This window comes from Carlito syrichta, unplaced genomic scaffold (genome assembly GCF_000164805.1).
Source record: "Carlito syrichta isolate Samal-C Ts95f unplaced genomic scaffold, Tarsius_syrichta-2.0.1 Scaffold288347, whole genome shotgun sequence".
In the NCBI taxonomy this organism is placed as follows: domain Eukaryota; kingdom Metazoa; phylum Chordata; class Mammalia; order Primates; family Tarsiidae; genus Carlito; species Carlito syrichta.
The window spans coordinates 811,110-830,173 of record NW_007232443.1 but is presented as its reverse complement, the minus strand read 5'-3'; the positions used below and the strand labels follow the sequence as shown (position 1 = coordinate 830,173).

The window sequence follows — 19,064 nt, the reverse complement described above, 5'->3', positions numbered from 1 at the left end:
AATTTGAGCAGAGAAGAATTTGTCAACAACAACCCAACACGTGAAGATTCTTAACCGAAGCATCCGCCTGTTCCAACGTGAGCTTCTAAAGATGGGATAGCGAAGGACAAGGTGGCAGCGGGGTACCAGCCGGGGAAGGCGCCCCTGGCTTTGCCCTCCGGCTGGGCTGCTGCGGCCCCTTTAAGGGAAAATGCGGGACCTGGTCCTTTAAATCTGTGTCGGTTTCCCCTGACGTCACCGGCGAGCCGGCCGCCGCGCTGTTTACCGCCCGGCGGCGCCGCTCGCTCTCCCGCGTTCCGTGCGCGGAGCCGCCGCGTCCGTCCGCTCTTAAAGGGCCCGCGCCCCGGAAAACTCGCCGCCCGGCGCGGCGTCGGGTCGCCGGCGCCCATCACGCCCCTCACCCGCCGACTCTCCTCCCCTCGCGGCCGCCCCCGCCGCCGCCTGCGCCTTCGCCTTCGCCTTCCTCCCCTCGCCCGGCGTCTCCGGGCTCCCGGCAACCAGCTGCTCCTCGCTCTCACGGCCCTGGCCGGGGCCCGCGGGGTCTCGGGGCCGTGCTCAGCCCCCCGCGAGCTGGGACCCCTTCCCGGAGCCCGCATCCCCTCCCTCCCCGCCCCTTCCCGGCCGCCCCCTCCCCTCCAGGACCCCTGGGAGCGTCTCAGCGGCTCCTGGGAGGGGACGTTTCCCAGTCTCAGGCCGGGGTTAAAGTTCTGGTGCTGGTGAGATGCTGGAAGCTGCGGCCGCAGCCGCAACCCGTCCCGGAGGTGTCCTGTCGCCTCTCGACGCCGCCGCCGCCGCCGCCGCCACTGCCGCCCTGTCGGGGCCATGTTCGCTCTGGGCTTGCCCTTCTTGGTGCTCCTGGTGGCCTCGGTCGAGAGCCATCTGGGGGTTCTGGGGCCCAAGAACGTCTCGCAGAAAGACGCCGAGTTTGAGCGCACCTACGTGGACGAGGTCAACAGCGAGCTGGTCAACATCTACACCTTCAACCATACTGTGACCCGCAACCGGGTGAGGGCCGGGGCTGGGCTGGGGGCTGGGGTGAGTGGGTGGGCCGACGGGGCCGGGCGACTCTGCCGCCCGCCTACCCTTTTAGGAGGCCTCAGGAAGGAGCTGCCCCGCTGGGTTCCCAGGTCACAGAACCCTGCTGGAGCCTCTCCACCGAGGATCCTCCCTTGGCCGTCAGTGTTTGTCTGAAGCTCCAGGTGGCCAGTTTTTGAAGTTGCCTCATTCCCATCTTCTCTTCCACCCCCCTCCTTCCACCAGGTGGTCTGAGCAAACCTGGCCTCCTCCCTACTCTAAGCTCTGTGGGGTCTGGATGTCAGGGGAAGCAGGCTTGCTACTGGGCTTGCCCAGAAAACCTTAGGGAAATGGGACTGGCCGGGAACCAAAAGACTCGGCCCAGGCAAGTTACAGCCCAGACTCCCCAGGGAGATGAATGTAGGACTTCCCAGCCCTCTTCCTGCCTGGGAAAGCCAGCTGGCCTTGTAAGGGGAGGGTGGCAGAGTTGTAAGGCCAACTGCAAGTTGGGTGGGAAGAGAACAGGAGTGTGTCCAAGGTGCAGAATCCACCGCCCTCTGACATCTCTTTCATTTCTTCCCCAGCTCGAGTCTCTAAGTTGTACATGGGCTTAGCTAGGTCTGGGAAATCTAGACCCCAGGCAGAGCTGAGAATTCTTGCAGCCAGGCTGTGTGATCTCTCCCTGTGACTGGTTTTACTAGGAAGCGTTAGAGTTGAGACGTTGGTATTATTTTTTCAGAAAGGGCAAGGTTTTGGTTTCTATGACACGCCAGGATCTGTTTCAATGTCTGGTTCTCTGAAGTTTGATCTCCTCCTGCTTCAAGTCTTTTCTTCCCTTTTTCCCATATGTGGGGTCACCCCGAGAGCTGTGCCTTTATCCTTTTGGGAAATGCTGCCCTAGGGCTTGGGTTTCAGCAGCCCAATAACAAGCATTCCCAGGATGTATTTAGTTTTATTTTTTTCTTTAAGCTCCCACTGCCTTATATATGTGTCTCTCCGTAGCTCCATGGAGAATGTCATTTTATAGAGGAGGAAATTGAGGCTGAGAAATGTGAAGTGACTTCTCCACAGCCTTGTCCCTCAGAGCTAAGGACACAAATTGACTTTCAACACCTACCCCCTCCCTACCCCACTGGCCCCTGGCCCCCAGGTTAGTTGTTGAACCAGAGCCTCCTGCTCACCAGGAAGAAGACTAGGCGCTCGCCTTGTTCTCCTGCATCTGCATGTGTGTCATATGTGTACACATGTGTGTGCGGGCTGGCGCATTCCATGCACGTGGAGGGGAATGGTGTATCCTGGAGACTCCCAAGGCCTCCATTGTACTTCCTGTCAGGGAGTGAGGCCTGCGGTTGCTTGGGTCCTGCTGTCCTGCACATGCCTGCCACCCAGGAGCTAGTCTCTTTCATAAGCCTAGCTAACTCAGCACCAGTCTCAGCTGGGAGTTATTCTGGCAGAAAAAGATGGCCTCCCTGCCTGACCAGGATGGAGAAAGAACAGAGCGCTGGCTTGAGGCAGGGCAGGGCTCACAGTCTCTGGAGCCACAGGTCCCTGAGGGCAGAGTCTTGAGAGAGAGGCATTTCCATGTCATCCTGCAGACGGAGGGTGTGCGTGTGTCCGTGAACGTTCTGAACAAGCAGAAAGGGGCGCCATTGCTGTTTGTGGTCCGCCAGAAGGAGGCTGTGGTGTCCTTCCAGGTGCCCCTAATCCTGCGAGGGCTGTGAGTAGGATCTGGGGACCCGGGAGGGGTGCGGCCTAGGCCAGGCTTTGTCCAGAGCCTCAACAGCTCCTGCTTCTCCCCCCCAGTCTCTGGGTGAGGCTGCTCGGTGATGTGAGGCTCAAGTCAGCCATCCTGGAGTTTGTCTGCCTAGGGGCAGGGCATTGGTGGAGACCAGACTGGAGTATCTGGGGCCTTGCTCCTCGGCAGGCCAGCTGGGACAGTAGTCGTATCCTGACTCTCTGCTTCGGGCCACAGGTTTCAGCGCAAGTATCTCTACCAGAAGGTGGAACGAACGCTGTGTCAGCCCCCCACCAAGAATGAGTCCGAGGTCCAGTTCTTCTACGTGGATGTGTCCACCCTGTCACCAGTAAACACCACGTACCAACTCCGGGTCAGCCGCATGGATGACTTTGTGCTCAGGTCTGTAGGGTAGATTGAGGGGAATGGGTACTGGCTTCCCCTCTAGGTTCTGGAAGTGACTTGGGGGGCCCTTCTCTGCCCTGCAGGACTGGGGAGCAGTTTAGCTTCAATACCACAGCAGCCCAGCCCCAGGTAACATCTCCCTGTCGACTACTCTCCAGAGGAGAAAAGGGGAAGCTTGAACTTGAGAATAGGAGAGGCCAGTGGTCTTTGCTGGGACTTTTGAGTTGGTCGTATTCTCCCTGGACACAGGAGCTCTGACCCTAAGGTGGTGAGGGACAGCCAGCCTGGGACTGTGCAGAGACATGGGGTCTGGTTGCCTCTCAGGCACGGTCCTGAGTGCCCAGCTGAGGCTGAAGGGAGTGGTAGACAAAAGATGGGGCTGCTTTTGATCAAGGCCTGCCTCCCCAGAGAGCCTCCACCACCCAACCCTGAGAGGATTCTGGGTCCTTTTTTCTGGGAGACTGTGGGACCAGGAGAGCATCATGAGATGGGGCTCTCCCTGTCCTTCCCGTGCCCTCAGTACTTCAAGTATGAGTTCCCTGATGGAGTGGACTCGGTGATTGTCAAGGTCACCTCCAACAAGGCCTTCCCCTGCTCCGTCATCTCCATCCAGGACGTCCTGGTGAGTGGCCTGCCCCTTTACTCCCTATCAGCATGTAGCAGTATGTACTCCCTAATCCCAGCACTTTGGGAGGCTGAAGTGAGAGGATTGCCTAAGCCCACAGATTTGAGACCAGCCTGGGCAATTTGGCGAGACCTCATCTCTACAGTACATCAAAAAAATTAGACAGGCATGCTGTCGCGTGCCTGTAGTTCCAGCTACTTGGAAGGTTGAAGCTGCAGTGGCTGTGAGTGTGCCATGTTACTCCAGCCTGGACGACAGAGTGAGACTTCAACTCAAAAAGATAAAAAAGAGAAGAGACCAGGCTCGGTGGCTCAGCCTGTAATCCCAGCACTTTGGGAGGCCGAGGCGAGTAGGTTGCCTGAGGCCGTGGGTTTGAGACCAGCCTGGGCGACTTGCAAGACCTCATCTCTACAACAAAAAAATCAAAAATTAGCCAGGTGTGATAGCGTGTGCCTGTAGTTCTGGCTACTTGGAAGGCTGAGGCGGAAGGTTCACTGGAGCCCAGCAGGCTAATGCTGGGGTGGCTGTGAGTGTGCCACTGCACTCCAGCCTGGGCGACAGAGTGAGACTCCAACTAAAAAAAACAAAAAACAACAAAAAAAGAGGGAGCAGGCCCAGGCCCCATCCATCTGCCTCTCCCCTCCTCCCTCTAGTGCCCTGTCTATGACCTGGACAACAACGTAGCCTTCATCGGCATGTACCAGACTATGACCAAGAAGGCAGCCATCACAGTGCAGGTAGGCAGCACACGTGGCCTGGTGGGAGATGGTGTCCGGCAAGAAGCCGGGAACTTTCCAAACCCTTGCTCCGTTTCCTCCGTCCCATTTCTGTCCTCCACAAGTCTTAGTCTTGGCCCTCCAGAGCCTGTGACCTTGAGTCCCCCGAATATATGAGAGTTGAACCATAATTCCAGTCGCCCTTGGGGATGGGAAAGAACAGAAGACCCTTTCTGGCTGCCATATCTACTGGACACATTGTAACAGCAGTGAGAAGAAGAAAGGAAATGAGGGAAACCATGGGTTCGCCTCAAGCATCGTCATGCAGCTGCTGGGCCAGTGTTGCACCTCAGTTCTTCTCCTGGCTGATGTCTGGCCTGTAATGGGACAACCCGCATGCGGCACCCACACATTTGCTCACTGGCCGAAGTGTATGCTCGAGATTTGGGCTCTGGAACCAGATAAATCTGGCTCCACCACTTCCTGGCAGTGTGACCCTAAGCTAACGTCTCTAAACCTCTAACAAGGATAATAATGGTACTTCTCTTATGCATCTTTATGACAGTTAAGTAAAATGATACATGTAAAGGGTTTAGTGTAACGTCTTGCCCAAAATAAGTGTTCAGAAAAGGATGACAATGGTGATGATGATCACCACATCCTGCAGCGCAAAGACTTCCCCAGCAACAGCTTCTACGTGGTGGTGGTGGTGAAGACCGAGGACCAGGCCTGCGGGGGCTCCTTGCCTTTCTACCCCTTTGTGGAAGGTACATCTTGTGCCCTCAGCCCAGCTTGGGATGGGGAGGGCTTGGTTGCTTCCTGGAAGCAATAAGTGCCCGTGTGGCTGATTGATGGGCCTGACAGTACATGGGTTTTGGGCTCTAGACTCACAAAGCCTGGTCCTACTAATTCTAGCCAAGATCCAGGCAGCCACTTCTTTGCCAGTTTGACATTTTGCTTCCAGATGAACCGGTTGATCAAGGGCACCGCCAGAAAACCCTGTCCGTGCTGGTGTCTCAAGCAGTTACATGTGAGTATGGGTGGCTGAGTGGGGATGGACAGGCCTCTCTGGCTCTTCCTTTCAGACCTGGCCTATAGGGTGTTTCCTGAAGGGGAAGGGTGATGAGGACCTACTCAGGCAGTCCATGGGTGGCAGGCTTCTAGACAGAGAGGCCAGGAAATGAGTTCCAGTGTGATGTAGTTTAGAGAGCCATGACCAGAGGTAGAAGAACTGAGTTCTAGTTCGCTCTCTGCCACGTATCAACCTCAGTTTCCCTGTCTCCATAACAGAGGTAATAAAGTTTGTCTACTTAATCTCACCAAGTTAGGAGGTTTAGCTCAAAATTAGCAGGAAAGTACGGGTCGCTAGTCAGTGCTCAGTAAATATTTACTGTGTGATTAAAGGAAACCCTTTATAAACTGGAAAGTAAAAGATTAAAATAACAGATTGTGATAGGAGGGGAAAGAAAGTGCCTCTCCTATGTGGATTATTTGTTCAGCAAATATTTAGTGGGCACCTCTTGTATGCCAGGTGGCGTGCTAGGGCTGCGTCCTTAGGGAGCGCCTGTCTGGAGGGACAGGAGGCTGTGATGAGCAAAGGACAGGTCACCGTGGGAACACAGGACCGAGAGCACTCCTAGAGGATGCAGTCCTTGGGCTAGGGTCCGAAGGTTAAGTCAAGGTGGCATTTTCAAGAAGCAGAAAAGAAAATTCTAGTACAAGGAGCCACATGAGCAAAGACAGCAAAGTTTGGCACACTTGGGGAACTGCCAGCTGTTCACATTGGCTAGGGCCTTACATTCGAGGAAAGAAGTGGCAAGAGATTGGTCCGGGCAGAACAACCAGGTCGCGAAAGCCCTTGGGTGTCATGATGGGAAGTGGTGGGAAGCTTTGACCTGTTCACCATCTTTCTGGCTTCCCTCCCCGCAGCTGAGGCCTACGTTGGTGGGATGCTATTTTGCCTGGGCATATTTCTTTCCTTCTACCTGCTGACTGTCCTCCTGGCCTGCTGGGAGAACTGGAGGTAACGTGGAACTGCTGGGCCCTGCCCTGGTGTGGGATGCGTTGGGCAGGGCACATGGCAGAATCTAAGCTAGCCCAGGGTCATCAACACCATCCACGGGCAGAGGAAGGCATGTCGCTGTTAGGGTCTATGGTATATGGACCTCTCTGCTGGAAACCAACCTCTCCCCTCAACCTTCTTCCCAAGCAGGGAGACCCCACATTGCTCCCAGCCTGGGAGGAACCCTGGGAGGACAGGACTGTTGGGATCAGAATGGGGTGGAGAGGGTAGAAAGAAGGCCAGCCCTGCGCAGAGGAATATTTGTTCTATCCCATCTGGGTGGCCTCTGGATTCTGTCCTGCAGGCAGAAGAAGAAGACCCTGCTGGTGGCCATGGACCGAGCCTGCCCAGAAAGCGGTACCTCCGGGGGTCTGAGTGGGGTGGGCAGAGTGTGCTTTGTGTTTTAGGGGGACAGTGGTGGATGGTCCCCTTGGGGGCTGGAGGGAGAAGGGCTGGGGGCTTCTGGATGTTGAGATTGGGAGTAACACTCTGCATCTGGGAACCGGCCTGGGATGCTCTGTCCACCCATCCTAGCATGCACACCTCAGAGGCTGTCACTTGATTATTCTCTGTATCTAGCTGCGCTGTCTGTCTGCCTCAGGCAGTGCAGCTTGCTGTCTCTGGGATGATTAACCTTTGCTTCTTTCTCCCTTCTTCCTGCCCCTCCCTCTCTTTCTGTCCTCTCTTCTGCTTGGAATCTTCTCTCTCAGCCTCTCTCCTTGGTAAGCTCCAGGCGCCGTGGGCAGAGGAGCTGGAGTCCTGAGTGGGGGAGGGAGTGACGTGCAGGGCTGTCGGGGGGCCTGGGCAGGCAGATGTTGTCTGTGCTTGCTGCGGGTAACTTAGATGCTTCAGCTCCTTGACCTTCCACTCTTCAGGGAGGACCAAGGGTGGTGATGTTTCCATGGGAGAGGCAGGCGGGAGGTTGGGACAGGTGGTGGCGGAGTGGTGTGTTTGCTGGTTAGGTTCCTATGCTTTGCTGCTGGCATGGCCTCTCTGTGGCTGTCTTCTCTGGAGCTTCCTTTCCTCCCTGGCTCTAGGCTGGTCTCTGCTTCCAGGGCTAAGAGGACCTTGATGTCTCTTTGCAGGTCACCCTCGAGTCCTGGCCGATTCCTTTCCTGGCAACTCCCCTTATGAGGGTTACAACTATGGCTCCTTTGGTACGTGTCGAAGCCAGAGAGAGGCTGTGCTCACCCACTCACTCCACTCACATCCTGCCACGTCCGACGTGGTCACGTGGCAGCTGGCCTCATCCTGATGCCCCCTGCCACTGCTCAGGGCCCCGTAGGGATGGGCCCAGCGTCCCCTTCCCTACCTGCCTCACCACTGATCATTCCCTGCAGAGAATGGTTCCGGATCCACTGATGGTTTGGTAGACAGCACAGGCACGGGGGACCTCTCTTATGGTTACCAGGGTGAGTGGGCCAGGCAGGGAGGGGCCATGCGGTGCAGGCGGTGTTGGCTGGGTGAAACATGGTGGGCGGTTGCCTCTTCTGCCAGATGCTGGAACTGGACAGGGGCCTGCTGTTTTCCTGACCCTCTCCTCCCTCATCCTCTCCTCCTTGGCCCCAGTTCCCTGGTAACTTTCCCTTTCCTTTGAAGGGCACGACCAGTTCAAGCGGCGCCTCCCCTCTGGCCAGATGCGGCAGCTGTGCATTGCCATGGGTAGATGTGGGGAGGGGGTGGGGCTGCTCTGCCAATCAGCTCCTGCCAGGGCGGTCGCCTGCCAACTCCAGGACCAGAGAGATGCTTTGTGCATGGCTTCCCCATTGAATGCCCACAGTTGCCGGCTCTTGTGTCTTCTGAGATAGGCAGGCACTGGTCCCCAATGCTGGCTACCTCAGCTACCCCTGGGCCGGATGTTCTAGTTATGTCTGCCTTGCCAGCACCCTTACTCCTTGGCCTGCTGGGGTCGGGCTCATGGGCACAGCTGTCACATCCAGGCCTCTGGGGGCTTTGGTCAGGCAAGGTCACAGGGGGAAGGTTCTGAAAGCAAGAGGCAAAAACAGGATAAAGGAGAGATGCTGTTTCTGGAGGCAGCCTCTTGCCCTTGCCTGCAGCCCAAGCCCACTGGGTCCTTAACCCAAGGCAGTGTCTTCTCAGAACCCACAGGGCTGGGCACCTTTAAATCAGCATGACTTGCCAAGTTAAATCTATTGCTTGTGTCTGGGGCCCGGGTCTGCTCGGCATCCTGCCCTGGAAGACCCTAGCTCAGTGATGGGAGCAGGAAGTGGAGCAAAGCTAGAGTGGCCCTGTTTGGTGGCCTCTTTGCAACTCCCACCCTTGCTCCCCCCAGGACTTGGGAGCACCTGCTGTGTCCTCCCAGCTCCTGAGCCCACACCACTGCTCTGAGCCCTGGCCCACAATTTGCCTCTTCCTTCCTCCCTCCTAATTTTCATAATTGCCTTAGATGGGTGAGGGCAGCCCATGGGACTCGTGCCCACCAGCACAGCCCCTCTCCTTGCTTTTCCCAGGCCGCTCCTTTGACCCCGTGGGGACTCGGCCACGCCTGGACTCCATGAGCTCGGTGGAGGAGGACGACTATGACACCTTGACCGACATTGATTCCGATAAGAATGTCATTCGCACCAAGGTCTGACCCGTGGGCCTGGCCTGGTCAGGGGTTCCCGAGGAAGGGACCATCTGTGTTCAGGCCCAGCATGGTTCCCTCTGACATGGCATATTAGAGAAGCAGAGGGAGAGAACTCGCTGGGGCAGGGTGGATTCCAGGGGAACCTAACCTGACTTCCAGCCGCTTCCGGACCGACTGGCCCAGCAGTGGGACGGCCTAGAACTGTGCCCACCTGAGTTCGGCCTGTCTGAGGGAGGCCCCTCTTGTCCACCTCTAAACTGGGGAGAGGTGCTTCTCCCAGGCAGTGGGTAGGTGGGGCTCACTCCAGCTCTCCCCAGCAATATCTCTATGTGGCCGACCTGGCAAGGAAGGACAAGCGCGTTCTGCGGAAGAAGTACCAGATCTACTTCTGGTGAGTGGGCCCAGCAGGCTGGGGCTCCCGGTACCCGCGGGTGTGTGGTGGCCCCTTAGATCCTGCCTGCCTCACCACTGCTCTGCATTCCTCAGGAACATCGCCACCATTGCCGTCTTCTATGCCCTTCCTGTGGTGCAGCTGGTGATTACCTATCAGACGGTGAGAGGGCCAGGGCTGGCTCAGCATGATCACAGTCTGGGACACTGCCCCTAAGGGCAGAGCCTTCCTGCCTGGGTCTCTGGAGCCAGCACAGGTCTTAGGTCACAGGACCCGAGTTCAGATTCCAGCTCTGCCTTACCAGCTGAGTGACCTTGGGCAAATCACTTAACCTCCCTGAGCATTAATTTCTTCGTCTGCAGAATGGGAGTAGCATGATACCAATGACAGCACCCTCCCAGTGTTGTGGTGGGGATTATGAAACAAGGGTGCTGGGCCTTTATGCCTCTTGGTTTCTCTTCCTTTTTCTCTGTACTGTGGGGCAAAAACTTCTGTTGTGGCCATCATGCCCCAGAGTTTTGTCCACACCTAGTAAGGGGGGACAGTGACTGTGCTGCCTGGCATCCTCTTTCAAAAGGGCATGTGCCTGGGTACCATGTGTCTCCTGCCCTGCCGGCTGCGGGGGGCACTTGCTGTCTTTTGCAAAGAAGCCCAGGTGGTGTGGCGGCATGGTGTGGACAGAGTCCAGTGTGTTAGCAGCCCTGCCCCCTGCCCCCGCTCCTCCTGCAGGTGGTGAATGTCACAGGCAATCAAGACATCTGCTACTACAATTTCCTCTGTGCCCACCCCCTGGGCAACCTCAGGTGGGGACCATGCAGGAGGCCGAGTGGAACCGGGGGCAGAGGGTGGGGGCTTTGCGCATGCCCGCCTGGGCTGGGGAGGAGGCCTGGGCGTGCGGCCCAAGCAGAGCGCCTCGTGTTGGCCCCTCTAGCGCCTTCAACAACATCCTCAGCAACCTGGGGTACATCCTGCTGGGATTGCTCTTCCTGCTCATCATCCTGCAGCGCGAGATCAACCACAACCGGGCCCTGCTGCGCAACGACCTCTACGCCCTGGTGAGGGCGCCTCTGCCGCCTGCTGGGCCCTCGGCCCAGACCCAGGCCTGGGCTTCCCAGCGCCCTTTCTGGCCGGCGTGGCCTTTCTTGCCTGGCCCGCTTTCCCTAGCCCAGCCTGCCCAGGCCAGGCTAGCCCGCCCCATCCGCCCTTTTCCCCCTCCACTCCCCGGGGCTCCCTCTCTTGGGTCCCTCCTTCCCTTCCTGCCTCACCTCCTCCCTCCCTCCCCTTCTCGATCTCCCCAACAGGAGTGTGGGATCCCAAAACACTTTGGCCTGTTCTACGCCATGGGCACAGCCCTGATGATGGAGGGGCTGCTCAGCGCCTGCTACCACGTGTGCCCCAACTATACCAACTTCCAGTTCGGTGAGTGGGGCCCCCTCTGCTGTGGCTGAACCTACAGCAGGGACCTGCCTGCGTCCTCCGTCATCCCCAGGTCACCTGCAGGGATCCCCAAGACAGTCCTGTGGGAAGCGCCCGGGCCTGGGTGCCTGTGTGTGCACACATCCCAGTAGATAGAGAGTGGGCCTCTAAATGGGATTTCATTTATCTGAGGAGCTTTTTCTATAAAGGCATGTATGTGCGAGACTGAAGAAAGCAAAGATAATTAAGAAGTGGTTCCTAGGCCTGGTGCAGTGGCTCACGCCTGTAATCCCAACACTTTGGGAAGCCAAAGCAGGATTGCTTGAGCCAGGTTTGAGACCAGGCTAGCAACATAGTGAGACCTCATCTCTGCAAAAAATAAAAAAAATTAGAGCCGGGCTTGGTGACTCAGCCTGTAATCCTGCACCTTGGGAGGCTGAGGTAACTGGATTGCCTGAGCCTGCGGGTTCAAGACCCACCTGGGCAGTGAGACCTCATCTCTACAATAAATCAAAAAATTAGCCGGGTGTGGTAGTGCATGCCTGTAGTTCCAGCCACTTGGAAGGCTGAGGCGGAAGGATTGCTGGAGCCCCAGCAGGTCGAGGCTTTGGTGGCCAGGAGTGGCCACTGCACTCCAGTCTGGGCGACAGAGTGAGACTCCAACTCAAAAAAAAAAAAAAAAAAATTAGCTGGGCGTAGTGGCGTACATTTATAGTCCCAGCCACTCAGGAGGCTGAGTTGGAAGGATCACCTGAGCCTAGGAGACTGAGACTGCGCTGAACCATGATCATACCACTTCCCTCCAGCCTGAGCAACAGCGTGAGACCCTGACTCAAAATAAAGAGAGGGAGGGAGGGAGGTGAGAGAGAGAGCGAGAGGGAGAGAGAGAGGTAGGAGAGGAAGAAAGAAAAGAAAGAAAAAGAAGTGGTCCCTGATCTCAGGATGCTCACAGACTAAGACCCTGAGACTGGGTGACAGCCAGTGAGGGCCAGTTAAGGGACTAGAGCTCAAGTACCAGCAGCTCGCTCTGTGGATGTTGGGGCGCTCTCTCCCTCTGGTCGTTGGGGCTGGGGGTTCTCTGCTGAGGTTTGGCGGATGTTTCCGTAGCTCCCACCCCTGCTCCCCAACCTAGACACGTCATTCATGTACATGATCGCTGGCCTCTGCATGCTGAAGCTGTACCAGAAGCGGCACCCAGACATCAACGCCAGTGCCTACAGCGCCTACGCCTGCCTGGCCATCGTCATCTTCTTCTCTGTGCTGGGCGTGGTGAGGGCCTGACCCACTCTGCTCGTCCTGTAGGTTAGGAAAGGTGCATGTGCATTCACGCACGTGGGCACGCACAACCCCCTCCACCTCCGGCAGGAGTGATCCCTGCTCCTTCCCTGAGACGCCTTTTTGGGGCCCCTCTTAGTCCCAGCCTGGCCAAGCAGCGAGCCCCAGGAGGGGCGGACCTTGGGAGCAGCTGCCCTCGGAGCCTTCTCACCTCTGCCCTTGGGGTCTCCTGACAGGTCTTTGGCAAAGGGAACACGGTGTTCTGGATTGTCTTCTCCATCATCCACATCATTGCCACCCTGCTCCTCAGCACACAGCTCTATTACATGGGCCGCTGGAAGCTGGGTGAGCAGGCCTGGGCAGGGCCTGGAGGAGGGGGTCTGGAAACGCAGGAGACACTCAGGCTCTGTCGTCTCGGGGGTCCCTGGAAGAGTCACTGGGCGAGAAATTAGATTGGCCAGGGGTCCAGCCGGGAGGGCGCCTGTGCCTTTCAGCCCTTTCCCTTCTCCCTGCAGACTCGGGGATCTTCCGCCGCATCCTCCACGTGCTCTACACAGACTGCATCCGGCAGTGCAGCGGGCCCCTCTACGTGGTACCTGCCCAGCTCCTCAGCCCCTCTCCCCTCCATCTTCTCTCTCCCTCCAGTGTGGGAGGGAGGCGTAGCTGAGAACCCAGCACAGGGTGGGGACCCGCCGACTCGGGCCTTCTTCCACTTTTCTCCCTGTCTCTCTTCCCCATCTCAGTCCCTGTGTCTCTGCTTCCCTTCAGGACCGCATGGTGCTGCTGGTCATGGGCAACATTATCAACTGGTCTCTGTGAGTCTGGCTGTGGGTGGTGGTAACCTGCCTGGGTGGACGGCTGGGGACGTGGCCTGCCACTGGCTGCCTTGGGGGCTGTGGACAGCTTCTAAGTGTTGAGCATAAGAACTCGGGGCTACGAAGAGCTGTGTTGGCACCTGGGCTTCTAGAATCTTCTGTGGATGCCCGAACCCAGCCTAACATCACAGTAAAACGTGGTGGGGCAGGGGCAAGGAGGTGTCTTCTTCTTGATCTTGGCCCTTCCCTCCTCACCAGCCCTTTGCCCCTCTTGCCAGGGCTGCTTATGGGCTTATCATGCGTCCCAATGATTTCGCCTCCTACCTGTTGGCCATTGGCATCTGCAACCTGCTGCTTTACTTTGCCTTCTACATTATTATGAAGGTGAGTGGGGTGGCTGAGCCTCCTATGTCAGCTGCTCTGCTCTTTGGGGAGGGAGATGGGCACGGCCTACCTGGGGCAGCACTGAGCAGGGGTGAGAAGTTTTCTGTCCATCTGTCTTCACAGTGAGGTTCGAGGAGGGGAGAGGGGAGAGGCATGTGGCCCCTGGGAGCTAACTGCAGTGTAAGGCCATTTACTGAGCCCCTTGCATAGTCTAAGAATGGCCCTCCAAATGGCCATGGCGGTTAGTGGCCCCCTTAAGTGCAGAAGGGACTGGGAGGAGGTGGGGCTCACTGAGTCAGTGCGGGGTGTGGGCCTCTGAGGACCAGGGGCTTCCCAAGGGACCTCCATCCAGGCTGAGGGGAGCCCCCTGCACAGGGAGAGCCTCGTGGCCAGGGTGCTTTGCTGGCACAGGGTTCTGAGCACATGCAGGCCCAGCTGGGGTGGACATCAGGGTGAGGCCACCAGGCTGCTGTTTGAGCTTCATGGCTCTGTGAGGTGGGATGACGCTCAGAAGGCTCCCTAAAGGATGGTCCTGGCCGGACGCAGCGGCTCACGCCTATAATCCCAGCACTTTGGGAGGTCGAAGTGAGAGGATTGCCTGAGCCCGTGGGTTTGGGACCAGCCTGGGCAACTTGGCGAGACCTCATCTCTACAATAAATCAGAAAATTAGCTGAGTGTGGTAGTGTGTGCCTGTAATTCCAGCTACTTGGAAGGCTGAGGCAGAAGGATCACCTGAGTCCAGCAGGTCAGGACTGTGGTGGCCATGAGTATGCCACTGCATTCCAGCCTGGGTGACAGAGTGAGAGTCCAACTCAAAAAAAAGAAAAGAAAAAAAAGGATAGTCCCCTAAACTGGGAGACCGCCAGGAAAGGGTCTAGGACAAGCGGGAGGGGTGGGTGTGGCCTGTTCCTCAGGCTGTCCTTCCTCCCCGCCCGGCAGCTCCGGAGCGGGGAGAGGATCAAGCTCATCCCCCTGCTCTGCATCGTCTGCACCTCCGTGGTCTGGGGCTTCGCACTTTTCTTCTTCTTCCAGGGACTCAGCACCTGGCAGGTGAGTGCTCACTCCAGGCTCTTTGTGAGCCAGCTTGTGGCCAGTCCTCTTTCAACACCATTCGGGACTACCTCCATGGGCCCCCGCGTTCATAGCCGCGTTCTCATTGAGTCCTCCTAGCAGTCCATGCTCCAACCTGGAGATAGCTCCCTTTTACTTATGAGGCAGCTGAGGCTCAGAGAGGCCAAGTGACCTTCCAAGAACTCGTTGCCAGTGGCGTTTGAAGCCAGAGAGATCAGTCTCTCACAGGGCACCTGCCATGTGTCAGGCCTTACTTAGTTCTGTGATCAGAACGAGGTCTGATGCGGTCTCTGCCTTTGAGATGTGCATATTCTAGTTCAAAAGGGAAAGCGACTGTTGAGGCTTGCCTTGCTATTTGCGATGTGATGCGTGGGACGCAGGGCACAGGCAGGACAGGGCAGGGGGATGTGCAAGAGAATAGAGGATGGAGAGGCCCAGAGTTGGGAGTCTGGGAAAGCTTCCTGGAGAAGACAGGCCTTCCTCTTGGCAGTAAAAGCCCTGGGTGACTGGGAGGGGCCCATGGCCCAGACAGGCCATGACCCGAGTTATGATTCAGAGGCAGATCTGGAGGTCACGTGGGAGGCATGGGGAGACTGGAACTCTTTGGGGGGCAGGGCCGGTCTTGGTCATGCCTGTGACCTCAGCACGTGGCACAGACGGCCACCAGACACAGGGTGGACAATCAGCAAATACCCGCCGGACAGAGGTTATGGGCAGAGCAGGGAGTTCTTTGAGTGGCACAGGTCATGGCCACTGTCCTGCTGGGGCAGGTGTGACCTGACAGTCATGTTCTGGAGAAGACAGTGACCCTGGAGACCCACAGAGCAGGAGCTCCGTGGCGCGAGCTGGTCTGAGTTAGAGTGAACGAGGTGCCAGCAGCAGTCCCGGTGACCATGCCCCTCTGCTCTTAGATCAGAGAGGAGAATCTAAGGTGAGGAGGGAAGGAGGAAGAGCAAAGGAAGTCTGTAGCCAAAAGCAGTTTGTTAGATGCTGGGCGAGCACAAGGGGTGGCCAGAGCAGGTGCTTTTCTGCCTGGGGCTGGGGTGACTGGTGCCCCTGAGTCAGGCTGGGTGGGCCTTGCCCTGGCCTTGTTGGAGCAGGGCCAGCAGGCGGCTGTCTCTGTCCCTCCCCCAGAAAACCCCTGCAGAGTCGAGGGAGCACAACCGGGACTGCATCCTCCTCGACTTCTTTGACGACCACGACATCTGGCACTTCCTCTCCTCCATCGCCATGTTCGGGTCCTTCCTGGTAGGTGGGACTCTGGGAGAGCTGGGAGGGTAGAGTGGAGGTGGGGTCGCCTCTTCCGTGCCTGATCTAGCGTCCACCCCCCAGGTGCTGCTGACACTGGACGACGACCTGGACACCGTGCAGCGGGACAAGATCTATGTCTTCTAGCAGGAGCCAGGCCCTTTGCTTCACCTCAGGGGCCCTGAGCTCCTCTGTGTCACAGGCCGGCACTCTGCAATGCCGGGGGTGTGAGGCCCAGCACCGCTGCCCAGCACTGGAAGGTGGTGGGACAGTGAGGTCTAGCCTGGGCCTGGCCCGGGACAGTCATGGGGTGGCATTGAGCCTTGCAGCTGCCCTCTGCAGGGGGGAGGCCTGCTTCTCCTGAGCCCCAGACGTTGGCCAGATTGCTGCTTTCTTCAGTGTTGGGGCCTTCCTCGGGCCTCTGGCTTGGCTGTCCATTTCTCTCTCTGCAGGAGGAAGGCGGGAAGGCAACGTCGTTCCCATTTCATGCCTTGCATTCTGCCTGTCCTCCTCCGTCCCTAGCCTGGGACCCGAAGTTCTTTTTTCCTCCCAAACTCACTCCAGGGCCTAGTCCGGGGCCCAATTCAGTGTTCTGTACCAGGGCTCCAGCTCTCTGTGGGGCTGCACCTGGCTGCCATCACTGCCCACTCTGGTCAGCCAGGATGAATGGGGGTATCAGACTTTGGGGGATGGCTAGCTGGTGCCAGGCTTTTGGTGCTAAGACCTGCAAGGGGCCCGGGGCAGTAAGACCCCTCTTCCCTCTGACCTGTGCCGAGGGCTGGCTCTTTAGCTATGCAGTCAGAGCAATTTGAGAACCGCCTTGTGATCTGAGAGGCTGAATTCAGAGGTTACCTGCTCGTCCTATCAGCCCCTAGACTGATGCCAGCACCAGGACAGAAGGTAGAAGTGACTCACCCCTTCCCTTCCTTCTTTCCAGGCCCTTCATCCTGCCAAACCCCTGCTGGGGCCCTTTCAGTGCCATGACACTGCCTGTGAATGTCCATGGGGCAAAAGGGGGATGACAGAAAGAGCTCAGCCCATCCTGCCTCTTTCACAGCCGCGGGAGCGCCAGTGCCTGCCTTAGAAAGGGGCTTGAGGAAGGGACATGCTGTTTGCCTCAACGTCCCCAGTCCTAGCCTCAGGTTAGGGCCCAGGGCTGGCTTCTGAGTTTCCGTCCAGTCTTCAGCCAAGTTCTGTGTCCGTCACACACGTACACGTGAAACCTTGGAGTTTACACAGAGTTGTTCTCAGTTCTGGGTCCCCTGACCACTCTCGTCCTTGGACCCCGTTCGTCCCACCCAGTCCATTCCAGATGCCAAGGGTGGGGGAGGCCAGGGGAGGGGGGCTCTCCCTCCGGGATGGGAATGTGTTTGATTCTCCCAGAAGTGTTGGATAGCTCTCCTTGGGCTGGGGAGAGGTGGATCTGGGTCTTTTTTTCAGAACTCTGTTTTATGTCTCTCCATGCTACAGTTGCATTTCTGTTTTCTATGAATGAGTTTGCATTCAATAAAGAACCAGCCAGTCACAGTGTTGGGCCTATCTTTGCCCTCCCTTTCTGGTTCTTTCCAGTTCTCATTCCTTCTTGCCTTTCTTTCTCTCTCTCTTTTTAATATTTGTCTTGCATGCAACTCAGTTATTCAAGGGTTTTTATAATGCAAGAATGGGTATTCATGATGGTCTCAAGAAAAACTTCATTTACTTTATTTTTGTTGTTTTTAAAATTGTGTGTGTGTGTGTGTGTATGTATGTTGGAGTCTCACTCTCTCACCCAGGCTGGACTGCAATGGCACTATCATAGTTCACCACAGCCACTACTGATACGGATTTTTCAGGTCAGCCTGGGCTTCGAGAGTGTCAGCTCAATGGGTCCGCCAGCCAAGTCCCAGAGAGGGTTGTCTTGAGGGGCTGGTAAGCCTAGCCCCGGAATTGTCGGCTCTAATGAGCTGACAAGCCAAGCCCTGAGCTGCTGGTTTGGTGGGCTGGCAAGTCTAGTCCCTGGAGTGTCTCAGCTTCGGAGTCTCACCTTCTTCCAGCAACTCTCCTGGTTCAGCTGGCTCCATCGACTGATAAGCCAGCCTCTAGGGTGTATGGCTCTTCAGCTCCGATGATCTTCTGCAGCTCTTCAGGTCAAGGTTCTTGTCTCATGCCCAAGAAGAATGAGGGACATGGACAGCCGGAAAGAGAGAAAGCAGGATTTATTGAGGACAGAAAAGCTCCCACCGTGGGAGGGGACCCGAGGGGGTTGCCCCTGCCAGTCTCTTTTTTAGCCACCATCGCCCTGGGAGCTGTCATTCCTTGATTTCCCTGTTTTTCCTCTCCCTCTAACAACAGCATTAGTTCAGTAAGGATTTACCAGGAGTCAGCCCAACACTAGGCACTGTGCTGGCCGGAGGCCAGTTATTGGAAAGCCTATGCCTCCCACCCCACCGCTGAGATCCCTTCCTACCTGGTCCAGCCCAGCAGACCGAGCCAGCTTCACTTCTTTCCTGAGCACCCTCTAGCTGGCCTGGTGATAGCGTCAGGCCCAGGTGGGTGTGCTCAGAAAACGCAGGATGGGATGGATGGCGGGCAGGCTCCAGGAGAATGGAATTTTGAAATGTCCCCGAAAGGTTTCCTTAGACTTCAGCCTAAGCAGGTCAAGATTTGGGGGCCAAGCAATCTGGTAAATTCAGGACACGGTGTGAGGTTGGTGGGGTCCAGGGACAGAGGAAGGTGAGGGCTCCTCTCCCTGCCCCCCCCTTCAGGTGGCACTAGGGGGCGCTATGGCCCTACACGCCACTGGGCTCGGGCGAGGCTGGCTGTAGTGGGCGGAACTGCTGAGGGGGGGCCCCTTTCACTGCCTGGCTGGCCTGGCCTGGCTGCCCCTCTGCTAGGCCTGGTTTGGTTCGGGTGGTGCTGGGCTCGGGGGTGTGTGTGCGTATGTGGTGGAGTTCTCCCTGCCAAGTGCCCTAGGATGGGAGGTGCCCCATCAGGCAGCCCAGCGACCCACGCCCCTGGAATTCTTAGCCCCCATCCCTCTCGAGACCCCTGAAGCCAGGTACACACAGGGTGCGAGTGAGTCTCCATCATGGGGTGAGAGAGTGCAGTCCGTCTGCCAGGTCACAGAGGGACTTTCCCAAGGGAGGCATGATACTCATCTCCTGAGCCTGCTACCCAGTGTTAGTGTCTAGGGCCCCGCCAGGCCTTAGAGATCCCCTCACTAGCACTGCCCTCTGGATGGCCAGGGTTGACTCAGCTACTGCTGAACCCTCAGATCCCGCAGCCAACGAAGGCATGTAACCCAGGACCCACCCAGTCGAAAGCACTCCTCAGGGTC

The 19,064-nt window shown here is 57.3% G+C and overlaps 1 protein-coding gene across 2 annotated transcripts; it reads left to right on the top strand.

The window, feature by feature from the left end:
- The first annotated feature begins 297 nt into the window (after nt 1-297).
- Nucleotides 298-17,287, top strand: SIDT2 (SID1 transmembrane family member 2). Of its 2 annotated transcripts, XM_008053654.2 has the most exons (27): nt 385-1,005; nt 2,610-2,731; nt 2,987-3,151; nt 3,238-3,283; nt 3,675-3,776; nt 4,433-4,516; nt 5,163-5,262; nt 5,460-5,525; nt 6,425-6,518; nt 6,862-6,914; nt 7,268-7,279; nt 7,643-7,714; nt 7,898-7,969; nt 9,029-9,147; nt 9,465-9,538; nt 9,634-9,700; nt 10,268-10,341; nt 10,470-10,593; nt 10,840-10,957; nt 12,087-12,223; nt 12,466-12,574; nt 12,745-12,821; nt 12,998-13,044; nt 13,323-13,428; nt 14,369-14,479; nt 15,635-15,748; nt 15,833-17,287. In XM_008053654.2, the coding sequence occupies exons 1-27, from the start codon at nt 823-825 to the stop codon at nt 15,893-15,895; spliced, it is 2,511 nt and encodes an 836-aa protein (XP_008051845.1). In that variant the 5' UTR covers nt 385-822; the 3' UTR covers nt 15,896-17,287. The 2 variants fall into 2 exon arrangements, with proteins under 2 accessions (XP_021565936.1, XP_008051845.1); XM_021710261.1 differs by lacking the exon at nt 7,268-7,279 and having other exon boundaries at nt 298-1,005.
- Nucleotides 17,288-19,064: the final 1,777 nt, after the last annotated feature.